Genomic DNA, 17,847 nt, shown 5'->3' with positions numbered 1-17,847 from the left:
TCCAATATAAAACGAATCATAGCGGTAGAGCTTGGTGATAAGTCCTCAAATGTTATTTTTCTCTACTGGTGGCCGACTGAGAAATTTCCACGCATCCTTCCATGTTGTTAATTTATAAGAAGAGCTCTGGCAAACAGATTACTGAATGATCATTTTTCTTCATGCATGTGTGCCTGATTAGAGGATGGCATTCTGACAAAGATACTTCCTTTTACTAATGATGGTAATGATCCTATAAATGTAGGATCACAACACTACAGTTTTAATTACACTTTGCACGCTTGAACACATTTAATAAATGTGGACATTTACCTTCACATTGCTCAGACTTGGTCCCACAAATACCAAAGCTGAGTGTGCCTAGGCTAGTGTGAGCATTGGTATTAAGCACTGTATACAGAATATTGACATTTAGCTTATCTTTAAATAGTGGGGGTCTACTGAAAATTAAGCGTTAGGTTGTGGTGGTTGCAAATTTCCCAAGGCAAGAAATGAGAACGCGATCAACTCAATATTTTATAGGGAGCTAGAGTGATACAATGAAAAGGCATCCTTGGTGTACAGATCCCAGGATGTCTCTTTCTTTGATGTGTTATTGGGTTTGACACATATTTGTCACTGGAAATACTTTGATGATGACCAGTGCAGTCTTCACAATCAGAACAGGTTAATTTAGTGTACTGGCGCTCATCAGGCAAGCACTCAATTCACAATACTCCAAAACTCAACTTTCTGCTGGGGTTGAGGTGGTTGCAGCTATATTCCCCTAAACGACTCCTTACAACATGTCATATTAAATTCACCATATCCAGTCAATAGCCTGCCTGCATTGTGTACTGTGAGGTATCACAAGAACGTGTTGAGTAAAAGAACATGTACTCTCATTTCACTGCGGTGTAAAACACACAAACATTCATTTCGCCGCCAAGATCTAAACATTGCGCAGACCACCAGCATTTTTTTTACCCACCAGACTCAATGCAGAGGCAAAAGCTGTGGTACTGGACATTTTCAGTTTTGCCTGCAAGCTAAAAAGTGGCAAAACCCTACTAATCATTTGCATTCCTGTTGCTTTTTCTGCCTTTGTGCTGGGAAATCAACTTCACAACACAACATTTATGAGGTTATAGGGTAAGAAGGCTCTGTATGTTTATTTAGGATGCACATATGCAGTGGGGTGTGAACAAACCTAGGCTAGGAGAGTCCTCAAACTGAAATGTGTGGGTGTATTTCCTCCTGATCACCATAGAAAACTGGAGTAATCTCATCGAACTTACAGATGGGGTTACTTTCATAGCATATTTACTTGCTCACCCCAACTCGCGCTCCTTTTACATGCACAACAGTAAAAGACTAAAAGCCTTTTGAGAGTAAAGTGTGTGTCTGCGTTATCTGTTGGCAGTTCTTCTAATAACATATTGTAGGTCTCAATGATTCCTTTCTAGGTCCTCGAAGAAAAGCATCCACAAGACAAAGACTCATAAGAACTATGATAAAGACATGGGGCCATTGCCCCAACATGGAGGCCCCAAAAATGTCAAGTCTCAGCAGCGCATGAAGGAAGAGGGACCATGTGTCCACCACAAACTCCCTAATCCATTGAATCATGATAAAGAAATGAAAGATCCAAACTCAGAACAGCATCACAACTCTGGCCAGTCAAACCGTGAGATTAAAGTGCAATCTGATTACCATATGAATAACTCCAAAGCCTTCAAACACCCCACTGAATGGCAATCTTATCACAAATGTGAAACATCTCCCAATGAAAATATGTTTTCTTACCCACATGACAACACCCCGTCATTTAAGACTGGAAAAAGCCACAAGGAAAGGCAATCAAATCACCAGCATGATGACACTAAACCTTTCAAGAATAAAGGGTATCCCAAGGATGGTTCCCAAGGCCACCGGCATGCTGATGTCAAATCAGTAAAGAATGAGAAGAATATGAAGGAAATACAGTATGACCAGCAGTATTATGATGCCAAGCTGTCACAAAATGAGAAGAGTCGTAAGCTAAAGCAATCAGACCACCAGGATGATTACGCAAAGCCATTTAGGAATGAAAAGAACCCGAAGGAAAGGTCATCAACCTACCAAAATGAAGAAGCCCACTCATTCAGAACTGAAAAAATAAATAAAGAAAGATCACCTGACCACCACAATCGTGGCTCCACACATAAGGAGAACTTCAAAGAAAGGGAAAGGACATCTGACTACCACCATCATGAATCCACACATAAAGAGAACTTCAAACAAAAGCAGTCTTTTCATCACCATGATGATGCCCAAACCTTTAGCCATGATAAGGACTCCAGCAAAAGCCAATCCCATCAACACCATCATAGACCCACACGTGAGAAGTATTACCAGGAAAGTCACCCTCATCACCTTGCCGACTCTCAGCCTTTCAACCACGGACACCCCATGAAGGAGGGTGAGCCATATGATGACAGCCACAACTTCCACACATTTAACCACAAAGACAACCTAAATAAAGAACGATATAAGGCTCGGGACGGAAAACATAGTCGTTCCAACCTTGGAAAGCACAAAACGGAAGATCAACCACGCCATCAATACCATGATGATCCCAACAACTTCCCTAATCAGAAATACCAGAAAGAAGCAAGGTCTTCCCAACACAACCACCAACATGGTGGATCAAAGGCTTACAAAGAGAAGCGGCCGTCATATGGACACAATCGTGAAGAGTACAACCAGAAAGAAGAGCATAGTAGGGGCAGATAGTAAGACTACCCAGTAGTTGAAGAACACAAGGAACACACCCGCAAGTAACCTTCTAGACCATAGTCCATTAGGCCTCAGACATGCCCTCTGACTATGATACTGAGTGGTCATGTAAATGTGATACCACTGGTACTAGAGGTGCCTCCTGCTCCATTCAGCAAAATAAGCATGATGTGTTTCTGCAATCTTGTAATATTCTAGTCATTTCTTTGTACACCAAATGGGTTCTTGTACACAGAGGCTACTATTGTTTGAAACACAGGGCCACTGTTATTGCTAGATTATTAGCACTTTAATCAGGACTGGCTTTAGATGCTTAGTTTTAGCAGTCTGTTGTCTTGCTAAATAACTCGACACTCTTAAGGTGAATGGGTTTTTGAAGACTGTTATAAGTGCACATGCCACATTTATTCCTGTTCCTCGCAGGGCCTTCTCTGTTAAAGCTCCTGTCAGGGAACGTTTGGCACCCAGCCTAATTTTCCAAGTCCACCACATCTGGAATGGGAGCCAGAGTCCTTAGAGTGGTCTACTTCAAGATCTCTAGGCACTACTGAAGTAGTAGATTCTCTTCAAGGCATTTCAATCTTCAGACATCCCACTGGATCCAGTCACATTCCCCAAAACCTTTGCCGGGATCTAACTTTGGATAAACTGTTTGTCTTTGGCGCAGGTGAAAACCAAACCTTCGGGTCATCTCTTAATTCTCTATTATTTTTTTTATCATTCATCTCCGTCAAGGCTCGTTTTTTTATTTTTATAGCTTTATTTACTAAGACAATCCTCTTTCCCACCAGTTTAGGACACTGACAAGTGGCTGTGGTCATTTAGGGTTTATCTTCTAGTACCCCATCTTCCTCAGACGTGCCTTAGCTAATACAGAACACTGATAGCCTCTGTTATTGCTATAAATTATAGGTAAATTATTTTCACTATTGCTTTTTTAATGATGTAATTCCTGCTGTGGTCATTAGTCAAAATGTATAAAATGCACCACCTGAGAGACACTTTCCGGGGGTGGGTGTGCACAAAGTGTTCTCCATAAGTAAATCCTTGGGCGTTTTTTATTTCCCTAAATACTTCTCTTCTGACATCTAAAACCTCTGAAAAATGATTTAAGACTTTGATTTGTTAAAACCAAATTCTACTCCCCCAAAATGTTAATTCCCACCTCCTAAGTCATTAGAACAAATAATCCTTTGCTTGCAATTTACTTTATTTTTTTATGTTTTGGAGAAAGTGGCTACCGTTCTGTTTTTGTTGGTGCTTGTGGTGATTACCTTGCCTCAGCACTTCCTCTCAGCAAACTACTCCTGAGGTGTAGAGACCCATTATTTCCGCCTGAAATGTAACTAATGTTCAGAGGTACATGCCTGTTGTTGGGCAGTTAGCAAGTAAGCTTGAGAGTAGGCACAAAGAATACAAAATGCAGGGTCCTCTCTGGTCCTGGAGCGGAAGAAAAAAGTTTGTCCAAATGACTAAATGTTTCCACTCAAATAGTAGTTTCAAATTTTCTCATAAATACAGTGATAATGTTGTATATGGGGCACAAAATTACCCCTAAACATATGGAACTGCAGATTGTAAAGATGCCAGGCAACATCCTACAAAAAGTAATGGATTAGTTGTCTATTTGTATTTAGTAAGTTGATGGAGAAAAGCCTGGAGTTGTGTGGTACTGCTGTTTGAAGGATACCAAGGAACGAAAGCAAGTTCTTGCTTTTTATCTCTTTTCTCATTTTTTTTTAATCACACTTCACTTAATCGTTAATTCCTTTCTTTGGCCTCGCTTAGTCTCCTTTTCCTAATTTTCCCTCCCTCCTCTTACACACCTTTTCACGCTTTGTTTTTTATTTTCTCCTTCTTTGTTGCTTTCTATTTCTTTCTTCCCAATTTCTTGAAATGTGTACTCCTTTTCTTATTGTTCCCGGTTTTCTCTAGCCTTTTGATCTTAGATGCTCTTGTGTTCTTCTTCCTAATTCTGTCTCCTTTTTTGTCTTGTTTCTTTCTTATTTTCCTCATATTCTTTATTCCTCGGTTCCTATTTGTTTGCAATGTTTGTCCCTTTTAATGCACCTTATTTTCCTTCTATTTTTTCCTTTCATTTTAAGTTCATTTTTCTAGCTCTCTTTTCTTTGATACCTTTTATTGCAAAATGTTCTAGTTTTCTGTATCCTGTGTATCACTTTTCATTTCTTTCCATTTTTAAGTTTCCCTTGTGTTCTTTCTGTTCTCTTTTTCTGCCTTTCCATTTTCACCCTGTATTAAAGTTGATTTAGCCATGTTTATAAATCACATTTTTTACTTATTTCTCTCAATTTTGTCATTCTTCCCTTTCACATTTTCATTACTGGTCTCTGCTCACCATTTCAGTGTTTTCTTCGACTCCTTCCTTTTTCATTGTTTCACTTTCTGCCCCCCTTTTGTTTTCTTTCAGCTTTCACTTTGTTCTTCTTTTTATTCTGTTTCCTTTTTGTCTGGCTTCTTTTCAGTTCTCCATTTGCTTTTTTTCCTTTCCAGATTATGCTTTTAATACTCACGTTTTCTTATCAATATCTTAGCTCCCATGCTCCAGCTTTTTCACCAACCTCCTCTTTTACTTCCATTGTTAGCCTTTTTGTCTCTATTTTTTCCCTTTCACATGTTCTACCTTTTCCTTGTCACTGATTTGCTTATATTCTTTATTTCCCTTTATATTTCCAGTTTCTCTGATCCTTTCGTGTGTTTCATTTTCTTTGATACTTCTCGTACTATCTATTTTTATAGTTTTTTCTTTCTCTTGCTCTCCTTTCATTCCTCTTCCCATGTTTTCCTTGCTCTCACTTTTTCAATCATGTATCCTCTTGTTTCTATCCCCATTTTCTTATTCAGTATTGTCTTTCCTATTCTTGAAAATGACTTGTTACTTGCTTTACATTTCCCTTGCGCTGATATTTTGACTTCTCTTTATTTTTATTTTTCCATTCTTTGTCTTATCTCCTTTATCTCTGTTCCCACTTTTTCTCTCAGATCGTGTCAAATGTCTGTATTTTCTCTTCTGTATCACTTTCTCTTCTTTGACTCTGTTGTCTGTTTATTTTTTATCTCACTATAAATGCCTTTGATTGCTCCAATAATTTTTCCTTGTCTGTTTGCCTCCCTTATCTCACTTTATTTTTATTTTGCATTTTATTCTCTCGCCGCTTTCTTTGCTGCTCTACTGTTTTTCTAGCTCCATGTTCACGCTCACTCTTTCTGTGTTTCTTTATTCTCTTTCAATTTTTTTTTCAATGTAATTGGTTTTTTTCTTTCCACTCTTCTTTTTCCCTTTTCTCCCTAGGCTAAGTCTCCTCTCTTACTCACTCCTCTTGCTTTTCCCCATTGCCTTACACTGCACATCTTAATGTTAGTTATCTTTTCTCTTTCCTTTTTTTAAACCTCTCAGCTTTTATTTTCCAAGCCTGTCTGTCATCCTTCACTTTGACCTTTTTATTTTCTCTTTTTTTATGTGTTCTCTATTCTTCCTTTACACTCAATTTTTTTTGCTCTTGCTTTTTCTCTCCCCTCCCCCCTTTTTTTTAACTCCCCTTTCCAGCGCCTGTTTCATGTCTTACCCCCACCACTGAAGGACCATGTGATAATGAAGACTATTATCAGAATCATAGAAGCATCCAAGGACTTCTTGAAGATGTCAGAGTTCTTGATATTTGTACTCGTATGATGATAACCGTTACCCAAACGCCAACCCATGTCTCCAGATTGTTTTCTACTGACTGATAATGCACTGATATAACTAATTTATGAGATGTGATGCTTTGAGATGTAATGCAAGTATTTAAATTGTGTTTGTAGGAGGGTGTCTTTGTGCCCTATTTCCCTTTCGCTGCTGCTGCCACTGAGTTTTTCCTGAATTTCTGTGTAGTTTGGGGGTTTTGCACATTAGATGGAGGGGAACAATGTAGAATAAAATAAGTTTGTGATCTGAAATTATGTTGTGTCGATTTTTTTTCATCCTGAAAGTGGCTTTAATATGAGAAGTAGCTCGCAAAATGTAGCTTAACATAACAAGTCTTTTTGTGGAGCAAGCCTTTACCGCAAGAAGTTTTCTTGATATAGCTGACAGGTAACTAATATTTATTGTTGCCCAGCTCAATAGTAATCTTTACATTCAACCTCAGAATGAGAGGGTGAGTGGAAATCAGACACTTTATAGATCTTTCAAGTTTTAGACGATGAACATTTGAAAATGTACTTTAGAGAACCCATGGCACAGATGAACTTTGGCCTAATGTGCAGAATTTTTTTTTTGTCCTTCTGAAATTGTATGTTCTATGGCACCTATATCTGTAGATACACATGCTTTGCATAAGTCTGCCATCTAGTGTTGGGTCCGGAGTGTTCAAGTTTTCTGTTCAAAGAATCATTTTGAGTCACCAGATCCAGTGACTCCTTCTCTCGGTGATAGTGCGCATGGGTATCAAGTCCTTTGTTAGATTATTTTCTCTCCCCCGTCGGGTTTGGATGTTCGTTCTGGTATTCTTCAGTTCAGTCTATTCGGAACTCTTCTTTTCCGTCTTTCTTTCAGCGACAGTATTGTATTTCGTTTGCATTTTCACTTCTAACCCACTCAAACCGAATTTCTAAGTGTGGGGTATGTTAGCCACCCTTCGGGGCGCCAGCACCTGTCTTGGGCCTACTACTCCACATGGTGTCGAGAAATGCAGAGCTTCTGGAGCACACTCCATTTCGGTTTTGCTCTCAATGCCATTCCAAATTTTCACACACCAATCAACATTTGATGTGTAACCTGTGCTTGTCCCCAGATCACAGAGAAGAGACTTGCGATGTCTGACGGTCCTTTCAATCCAAAAAGACCCTCCGGAACCAAAGAGCCTGCTGTTTGGAGATTTGGTTGAAGACACCGGACGACACTCTTGATATTTTTGGGGAAGAGCATGCACAGTAGGACATCGCACAGAAATGGACTTTCTTCATAGAAGATTCAGAGTCGGATGTTTTATCGGACATCAAAAGCCAGCCTCTCACCTTGGCGCAACCGGTGAGTACATCAGCCTGACCACCCACGCAAAGTCTCTAAAGAAGCACCGAAAACAGCCAATACTAAAACGTCTTCGGCATCGACCTCTGACTCTACACCGTCTCATTCAGCCTTGGGATTGAGTCGAATCTTTGGCCCGAGCGCTTCAGCTCTGACCAAGGAGTTATAAACATCTGCTTTGGAGCCAACAGCTTTGAATCAGCACAAGGCTTCAGCTCCGAAATCTTTGGAACCAAAAATCCTGCCTTCCAAAGACTCCAGTTTTTCTTCCGAAGCAGAGTTACCAGTGGAGCCAATACTTAAAATAATGGACGCTCTTCAGCACCAGCTCCATATTCAAAAGGGAACAGGATTAATTATTGTTTCTCCTCCTTTCACAATTAAGAGGAAACTGACTTTTCAGGAGACTTTGGACACTGCTCCTTCATATAAAAAGGTCTACAGAGACAAGAACAAGGCAACAAGGCTCCAATTCATTCTCAGCCTTCTCCACCACACTCGCCTGTCCTTCCTCTTACTCCTCCACCATCTCCACAATCTCCTCCACCTATTATTGAGCCACAATTGTCAGTCACAAGATTCCTCATCACCTCAGGGAGATGATTTGGGGGATATCCTACAAGACATAGACCCATGTGATTCATATGATCCAGATCCCATATTTCCAAATGACCCTAATTTATACCCTGCACACCCTTCACCACCTGATGGCACAACATTATATCAGCAGGTCATAGCACAGGCAGCTGCGTATCATAATATACAAATGCATTCTGGCCCAGTTGAGGAAGATTTTCTTTTTGACACACTGACTACCACCCATAAAGAAAGGCAGTTTCCGTCCATGCTCAGACATGCCACAGACATTTTGAAAGAGTCTGTTAGATCCAGAATCATTACTCCAAGAGTTGATAAGAAATATAAGGCGGCCCTTATAGACCCTATATATATTCAGTCACAAATATCCCCTGACTCTATTGTTGTCAGCAGGGCACAGAAACATCAACCAACTGGAGATGCACCCCCCGACAAAGAAAGTACAAAACTAGATGCAGCAGGAAAACGAGTTACTGCACAAGCAGCCAATCATTGGCATATTGCCAATTCATAGGCACTCCTGGCACGCTATGATAGGGTTCACTGGAATGTAATGGAAGACCTTCTCCAGTATCTCCCAGAGTAGCATCGCAAAGGGAGACAAGAAATAGTTTCTGAATGTCAAGCTATTTCAAATAATGCCATTAGGTGCACCACTGTTGCAGCTGATACTGCTGCATGTGGTACTGATACCAGCATCATTATTAGAAGGCTTGTTTGCCTCAGATGTTCAGATTTTAAACCTGAAATCCAACAGGCAGCTCTAAACATGTCTTTTGACAAAGAACATCTGTTTGGCCAGGAGGTGGACACCGCTATGGAAAAACTAAAAAAGGGTTCAGAAACATCAAAAGCTATGGGGGCCCTACTCACTACACCACAAAGGGGTAATTTTTGTCACCAATAATTCAGGAGAGGTTTTAAACCCTCAGCTAATGAACCCTCCACCTTACAAGCTAGGCAAGGCACCCGTTTCTACCATAGGAGTTCCTTTAGAGGATCATATGGAGGTGTGAACAATAAAGGCATAGGTAAGATGTCCACCTTCAGAGAATCCACTTCTAATACACTCCACTGACTACTTACACCTTCCACAGGCTCACACATCACCAGTAGGAGAAAGATTAATGCAATTTTACCAACAATGGTCCAATATGACCACAGAGCAGTTGGCTATATCAATTATCTGACATGATTACTGTCTAGAACTCATTTATACCCCTCCACATACCCCCCTCACCCTCACAGACTTTCACAAGACCATCTGGCTCTCCTAAATGAAGAGGTACAGTCCCTTCTTCTCAAAGGGCTATACAGCCAGTTCCCCTCTCACAAGGTCTAGGAATATATTCCCTATACTTCCTTATGCCAAAGAAGGATGGGTCACGAAGGCCAATTCTTGATCTCAGACCACTCAATCGATGCATTCTCTCAGAGCATTTCCATATGGTCACTCTCCAAGATGTCATTCCCCTAGTACCACAAGGCGACTTCATGACAGCTCTAGATCGGAAGGACGCATACTTTCACATTCCCAGTCACCCAGCACACCGCAATTATTTAAGAATTGTTGTTGCGGGGAAACATTATCAATTCAAGGTCTTACCATTCGGGGTGACAACCGGTCCCAGGGTCTTCACAAAATGTCTTGCGGTGGTTGCAGCATTTCTCAGAAGGCAACACATACATGTATTCCCCTACTTGGACGATTGTCTCATCAAAGCCAGTACCACCCAACAGTGTCAGATGCATACTCACACCACAGTAGACCTTCTCCACACTTTAGGGTTCATAATCAACTTTCTCAAATCCCACCTTCAATCTCTACAGATAGAGCCCTACTTGGGAGCAGTCTTCAATACTCACTTCACTTTGGCTTTCAGACTTTCCTTTCACAACTACAACAAAACCAATCTTACACAGTAAGAACAGTGATGCAGTTATTAGGGATGATTGTGCCATGTATAGCCATCGCTCCACATGCCAAACAACACATGTGCCCATTACAGCAGTGTCTATCTCTTCAATGGTCTCAGGCACAGGGGCATCTTCAGGATCTAGTGTTGTTGGACAGCCAGACTCACCGCTCTCTGCAATGGTGGAATCCACCAACCTCTCCATGGGGCGACCCTTTCAAGACCCTGTACCTCAGATCACTCTGACTACAGATGCATCACAGACAGTTTGGGGAGCACATCTCAACAACCTCACAATACAAGGGTTATGGGATCTAGTTCGGCAAACTTCTCACATCAACTATTTGGAGTTACAGACAGTCTTTCTAGCACTAAAAACGTTTCTACCTCAACTCTCCCACAAAGTCATTGTAGTACGCACAGACAACATGACAGCCATGAATTATGTGCAGAAACAAGGGGGGACACAGTCTTCTCAGCTGTCCCTACTTGCTCAAACAATTTGGAAATGGACAATTCACCACCACATTCACTTACTGGAAGAGTGTATGGACAACCAATTTGCAGACCTCCTCAGCAGGATGCAGCAACAAGTCCACAAATGGGAACTTCACACCCAAGTACTTCATCAGTACTTTTAAAGGTGGGGGACACCAGAAATTATCTCTTCGCCACCGCAAAAAATTAAAAAAGCCAAAACTTCACGTCCAGATACTCACACCCTCAGTCCAAGGGCAATGCTCTATGGATGAATTGGTCAGGGATATTTGCTTACGCTTTTCCACCTCTACCACTCATTTCACCTGTAGTTCACAAAATGAGACAAACATCACTCAACATGATCCTTGTAGCTCCCACATGGGCACGTCAACCTTGGTTCATAACCCTGCTAGATCGGTTGGTGAAACTCCCCAACAGGCCAGACCTTCTCACTCAAAGTCACGGTCAAATCAGACATCCAGATACCAAGACACTCAATCTTGCGATTTGGCTCCTGAGGTCAAAGAAGTTGGTTACTTGAATCTCCTTTCTGAGTGTATGCAAATTCTTAGGGAAGCATGTAAACCTACAGCTTGACAGTGTTTTGCTGCAAAATGGAAGCATTTTGTTTGCTATTGTCAACCTAAACACATTGACCCACTCAAAGCCTCATTTCAGGACATTGTTTGTTTTTTGTTACACTTACAAAAAACAAACTTAGCATACTCATCTATTATACTTAATTTGTCAGCAATAGCTGCTTACCTTCAAAATAGACAACATACCTCTTTTTTCAGGATTCCGTTTATCAAAGCCTTCATGGAAGGTATCAGAAAAGTCATCCCACCCAGTCCAATCATGGAACCTAAATGTTGTCCTCACTAGACTCATGGGTCCACCTTTTGAGCATATGCATTTTTGTTCTTTGCAGTTCCTTTCATAAAAGGTTGCCTTCTTGATAGCTATCACTTCTTTAAGGCGTGAAAGTAAGATACAGGCTCGAACTTTAGAAGATATAGGGGGTTATTACAACTTTGGAGGAGGTGTTAATCCGTCCCAAAAGTGGCGGTAAAGTGACGGACATACCACCAGCCGTATTACGAGTCCATTATATCCTATGGAACTCGTAATACGGCTGGTGGTATATCTGTCACATTTGGGACGGATTAACACCTCCTCCAAAGTTGTAATAACCCCCATAGTAGTTCTTAGGACACATCCTAAATTCATTCCAAAACTGCCAATGCTGGCCGAGTTGTGCCAAGGAGAGGCCAGAAAAGCACCATGCCTACTAAGATATTGTGCTGCTTCTTTCACCCACTGCACTGGTGCATTTAGGCTGCCAAGCCCCACACATACACTGCCATCATAGTGCAAGGGTGCGTTTGTGTGTGCGTGATGGCTAACATACGTTTGTAGGAGGCTGGACTGGCTTGTAGTGAGTACCAAGGGGTACTTGCACCTTGCACCAGGCCCAGTTATCCCTTATTAGTGTATAGGGTGTCTAGCAGCATAGGCTGAAAGATAATGGTAGCTTAGCAGAGCAGCTTAGGCTGAACTAGGAGACGAGTGAAGCTCCTACAGTACCACAAGTGTCACTTGCACAATATCATAAGAAAACACAATACACAGATATACTAAAAATAAAGGTACTTTATTTTTATGACAATATGCCAAAATATCTCAGAGTGTACCCTCAGTATGAGGATAGCAAATATACACAAGATATATGTACACAATACCAAAAATATGCAGTATAGTCTTAGAAGACAGTGCAAACAATGTATAGTTACAATAGGATGCAATGGGGACACATAGGGATAGGGGCAACACAAACCATATACTCCAAAAGTGGAATGCGAACCACGAATGGACCCCAAACCTATGTGACCTTGTAGAGGGTCGCTGGGACTATTAGAAAATAGTAAGGGTTAGGAAAATAGCCCACCCCAAGACCCTGAAAAGTGAGGCAAAGTGCGCTAAAGTTCCCCAAAGGACATAGAAGTCGTGATAGGGGAATTCTGCAGGAAAGACACAAACCAGCAATGCAACAACGATGGATTTCCAGTCGAGGGTACCTGTGGAACAAGGGGACCAAGTCCAAAAGTCACAAGCAAGTCGGAGATGGGCAGATGCCCAGGAAATGCCAGCTGTGGATGCAAAGAAGCTGCTACTGGACAGTAGAAGCTGAGGATTCTGCAGGAACGACAAGGGCTAGAGACTTCCCTTTTGGAGGATGGATCCCCCACGCCGTGGAGAGTCGTGCAGAAGTGTTTTCCCGCCGAAAGACCGCCAACAAGCCTTGCTAGCTGCAAGTCGTGCGGTTAGCGTTTTTGGATGCTGCTGTAGCCCAGGAGGGACCAGGATGTCGCCAATTGCGTCTGGGGACAGAGGGGGCGTCAAGCAAGGCAAGGAGCCCTCTCAGAAGCAGGCAGCAGAAGTGCCGGAACAGGCACTACGAAGGAGAGTGAAACAGTGCTCACCCGAAGTTGCACAAAGGAGTCCCACGTCGCCGGAGGCCAACTTAGAAAGTCGTGCAATGCAGGTTAGAGTGCCGTGGACCCAGGCTTGGCTGTGCACAAAGGATTTCCGCCGGAAGTGCACAGAGGCCGGAGTAGCTGCAAAAGTCGCGGTTCCCAGCAATGCAGTCTGGCGTGGGGAGGCAAGGACTTACCTCCACCAAACTTGGACTGAAGAGTCACTGGACTGTGGGAGTCACTTGGACACAGTTGCTGGATTCAAGGGACCTCGCTCGTCGTGCTGAGAGGAGACCCAGGGGACCGGTGATGCAGTTCTTTGGTGCCTGCGGTTGCAGGTGGAAGATTCCGTCGACCCACGGGAGATTTCTTCGGAGATTCTAGTGCAGAGAGGAGGCAGACTACCCCCACAGCATGCACCACCAGGAAAACAGTCGAGAAGGCGGCAGGATCAGCGTTACAGAGTTGCAGTAGTCGTCTTTGCTACTTTGTTGCAGTTTTGCAGGCTTCCAGCGCGGTCAGCAGTCGATTCCTTGGCAGAAGGTGAAGAGGGAGATGCAGAGGAACTCTGATGAGCTATTGCATTCGTTATCTAAGGAAATCCCTAAAGCAGAGACCCTAAATAGCCAGAAAAGAGGGTTTGGCTACTTAGGAGAGAAGATAGGCTAGCAACACCTGAAGGAGCCTATCAGAAGGAGTCTCTGACGTCACCTGCTGGCCCTGGCCACTCAGAGCAGTCCAGTGTGCCAGCAGCACCTCTGTTTCCAAGATGGCAGAGGTCTGGAGCACACTGGAGGAGCTCTGGGCACCTCCCAGGGGAGGTGCAGGTCAGGGGAGTGGTCACTCCCCTTTCCTTTGTCCAGTTTCGCGCCAGAGCAGGGCTAAGGGGTCCCTGAACCGGTGTAGACTGGCTTATGCAGAAATGGGCACCATCTGTGCCCATGAAAGCATTTCCAGAGGCTGGGGGAGGCTACTCCTCCCCTGCCTTCACACCATTTTCCAAAGGGAGAGGGTGTAACACCCTCTCTCAGAGGAAGTCCTTTGTTCTGCCATCCTGGGACAAGCCTGGCTGGACCCCAGGAGGGCAGAAACCTGTCTGAGGGGTTGGCAGCAGCAGTAGCTGCAGTGAAACCCCAGGAAAGGCAGTTTGGCAGTACCAGGGTCTGTGCTACAGACCACTGGGATCATGGGATTGTGCCAACTATGCCAGGATGGCATAGAGGGGGCAATTCCATGATCATAGACATGTTACATGGCCATATTCGGAGTTAACATTGTGAAGCTACATATAGGTAGTGACCTATATGTAGTGCACGCGTGTAATGGTGTCCCCGCACTCACAAAGTCCGGGGAATTTGCCCTGAACAATGTGGGGGCACCTTGGCTAGTGCCAGGGTGCCCTCACACTAAGTAACTTTTCACCTAACCTTTACCAGGTAAAGGTTAGACATATAGGTGACTTATAAGTTACTTAAGTGCAGTGGTAAATGGCTGTGAAATAACGTGGACGTTATTTCACTCAGGCTGCAGTGGCAGGCCTGTGTAAGAATTGTCAGAGCTCCCTATGGGTGGCAAAAGAAATGCTGCAGCCCATAGGGATCTCCTGGAACCCCAATACCCTGGGTACCTCAGTACCATATACTAGGGAATTATAAGGGTGTTCCAGTAAGCCAATGCAAATTGGTAAAATTGGTCACTAGCCTGTTAGTGACAATTTGAAAGAAATGAGAGAGCATAACCACTGAGGTTCTGGATAGCAGAGCCTCAGTGAGACAGTTAGTCACTACACAGGTAACACATTCAGGCACACTTATGAGCACTGGGGCCCTGCTTGGCAGGGTCCCAGTGACACATACAACTAAAACAACATATATACAGTGAAAAATGGGGGTAACATGCCAGGCAAGACGAAGGACAATAAGACTAGTCATTCCCTGATGGGTCTTCATTGTCTAAGTGGAAATATCTGGAGAGTCCATCTGCATTGGAGTGGCTACTCCCAGGTCTATGTTCCACTGTATAGTCCATTCCCTGTAGGGATATGGACCACCTCAACAATTTAGGATTTTCACCTTTCATTTGTTTTAGCCAAAGTAGAGGTTTGTGGTCTGTCTGAACAATGAAGTGAGTGCCAAACAAGTATGGCCTCAACTTCTTCAGTGCCCAGACCACAGCAAAGGCCTCCCTCTCAATGGCAGACCAACGCTTTTCTCTAGGGGTCAACCTCCTACTAATAAAAGCAACAGGTTGATCCTGGCCCTCAGAATTAAGTTGTGATAGGACTGCCCCTACTCCTAATTCAGATGCATCAGTTTGGTCATAGAATTTTTTAGAGTAACAAGGGCTTTTCAGGACAGGTGCAGAGCACATGGCCTGCTTCAGCTCCTCACAAAAGATTTCTGACAGTTTGCTGTCCATAATACCTTTTTAGGCATTTTCTTGGATGTGAGGTCATTAAGAGGGGCTGCAATGGAGCCATAGTTCTTAATGAACCTCCTGTAATACCCAGTGAGGCCTAGGAAGGCTCTCACCTGAGTCTGAGTAGTAGGGGGAACCCAATCTATAATAGTTTGGATTTTCCCCTGAAGTGGTGCAATCTGTTCCCCACCAACAAGGTGTCCCAGATAAACCACCTTTCCCTGCCCTATCTGGCACTTTGAAGCCTTGATAGTGAGGCCTGCCTTTTGCAGGGCCTCCAAAACTTTCCATAGGTGGACCAGGTGATCATCCCAGCTGGAGCTAAAGACAGCTATATCGTCCAAATATGCTGCACTGAAAGCTTCCAGCACTTGCAGGACTGTGTTCACCAACCTCTGAAAAGTGGCAGGTGCATTTTTCAATCCAAAAGGCATTACTGTGAATTGGTAATGGCCTCCAATGGTTGAAAATGCAGATTTAGGTTTAGCATCTTCTGATAATTTGATCTGCCAATACCCTGCAGTCAAATCAAAAGTGATTAGATACTTGGCAGATGCCAGTGTATCTATGAGCTCATCTGCCCTGGGTATAGGGTGAGCATCAGTTTTGGTTACCTGGTTGAGACCTCTGTAGTCTACACAAAACCGCATTTCCTTCTTTCCATCTTTGGAATGGGGTTTTGGTACAAGTACCACAGGAGAAGCCCATGGACTTTCAGAGTGCTCAACCACTCCCAGTTCTAACATTTTCTGCACCTCTTGCTTTATGCAGTCTCTGACATGGTCAGGCTGCCTATAGATCTTACTTTTGACAGGCAAGCTGTCTCCAGTATCTATAGTGTGCTCACACCAAGAAGTGGTACCTGGCACAGTAGAGAAGAGTTCAGAAAACTGACCCAGGAGATTTATGCAATGGTCTTTCTGCTCAGCAGTAAGACAATCAGCCAAAACTACCCCCTCCACCAGAGCATCTTGTTCTGTGGAAGAGAAGAGATCAGGAAGAGGATCACTGTCTTCTTCCTGTCCCTCATCAGTTGCCATGAGCAGGGTGAGATCAGCCCTGTCATAGTAGGGTTTCAGGCGATTGACATGGAGCACCCTAAGGGGACTCCTGGCAGTGCCTAAGTCAACTAAGTAGGTGACTTCACCCTTTTTCTCAACAATTGTGTGGGGTCCACTCCATTTATCTTGGAGTGCTCTTGGGGCCACAGGCTCCAAGACCCACACTTTCTGCCCTGGTTGGTACTGAACCAAAACAGCCTTCTGATCATGCCATTGCTTCTGGAGCTCTTGGCTGGCCTGAAGGTTTTTACTGGCCTTTTTCATGTACTCAGCCATCCTTGATCTGAGGCCAAGTACATAATCCACAATATCTTGCTTTGGAGCTTTTAAAGGTTGTTCCCAATCCTCCTTGACAAGTGTTAGTGGACCCCTAACAGGGTGTCCAAAGAGGAGTTCAAAGGGGCTGAAGCCCACTCCTTTCTGGGGTACCTCCCTGTAGGCAAAAAGGAGGCATGGTAACAGGATATCCCATCTCCTGCGGAGTTTTTCAGGGAGACCCATAATCATGCCTTTGAGAGTTTTGTTAAATCTCTCCACCAGTCCATTTGTTTGTGGATGATAGGGTGTGGTGAACTTGTATGTCACCCCACACTCCTTCCACATGGCCTTTAAGTAAGCAGACATGAAATTGCTTCCTCTGTCTGAAACTACCTCTTTTGGGAAGCCCACCCTGGAAAAGATTCCCAGGAGGGCCTTTGCCACTGCAGGAGCTGTAGTGGTCCTTAGAGGAATTGCTTCAGGATATCTTGTGGCATGGTCCACTACCACCAAGATAAACCTATTGCCTGAAGCAGTAGGAGGGTCAAGGGGGCCAACTATGTCAACCCCTACCCTTTCAAAGGGAACCCCAACCACAGGCAGTGGAATAAGGGGTGCCTTTGGGGTGCCACCTGTCTTGCCACTGGCTTGACAGGTCTCACAGGACTTACAAAAATCTTTTGTGTCCTCAGACATTCTAGGCCAATGAAATAAGGGAACAAGCCTGTCCCAAGTTTTCATTTGCCCCAAATGTCCAGCAAGGGGAATGTCGTGAGCAAGAGTTAGGAGGAACTTTCTGTACTCCTGAGGAATCACCAATCTCCTGGCAGCTCCAGGTTTAGGATCCCTTG

The 17,847-nt window shown here is 43.6% G+C and overlaps 1 protein-coding gene and 1 long non-coding RNA gene across 12 annotated transcripts in view; one reads left to right on the top strand and one right to left on the bottom strand.

The window, feature by feature from the left end:
- Positions 1–17,847, bottom strand: part of LOC138268585 (uncharacterized) — a 331,134-nt gene that overhangs the window by 140,227 nt on the left and 173,060 nt on the right. The window lies entirely within an intron of this gene.
- The window catches only part of PBXIP1 (PBX homeobox interacting protein 1), a 113,376-nt gene that overhangs the window by 70,194 nt on the left and 25,335 nt on the right, over positions 1–17,847 (top strand). For 5 of the 10 annotated variants that reach the window (XM_069218367.1, XM_069218366.1, XM_069218365.1 and 2 more), the window contains one exon: positions 1,446–2,887. The exons of 2 other annotated variants lie outside the window; for them this stretch is intronic. In XM_069218367.1, the coding sequence (XP_069074468.1) occupies positions 1,446–2,754 (1,309 nt within the window). In that variant the 3' untranslated portion in view covers positions 2,755–2,887. Of the gene's footprint in view, positions 1–1,424; positions 2,888–17,847 lie in introns of those variants that run through there. 3 more of the 10 variants (XM_069218373.1, XM_069218371.1, XM_069218369.1) reach the window with 1 other exon arrangement.

Source organism: Pleurodeles waltl, chromosome 12 (assembly GCF_031143425.1).
Source record: "Pleurodeles waltl isolate 20211129_DDA chromosome 12, aPleWal1.hap1.20221129, whole genome shotgun sequence".
Taxonomy (NCBI): Eukaryota; Metazoa; Chordata; class Amphibia; order Caudata; family Salamandridae; genus Pleurodeles; species Pleurodeles waltl.
This window is presented reverse-complemented; position numbering and strand designations above follow the sequence as displayed.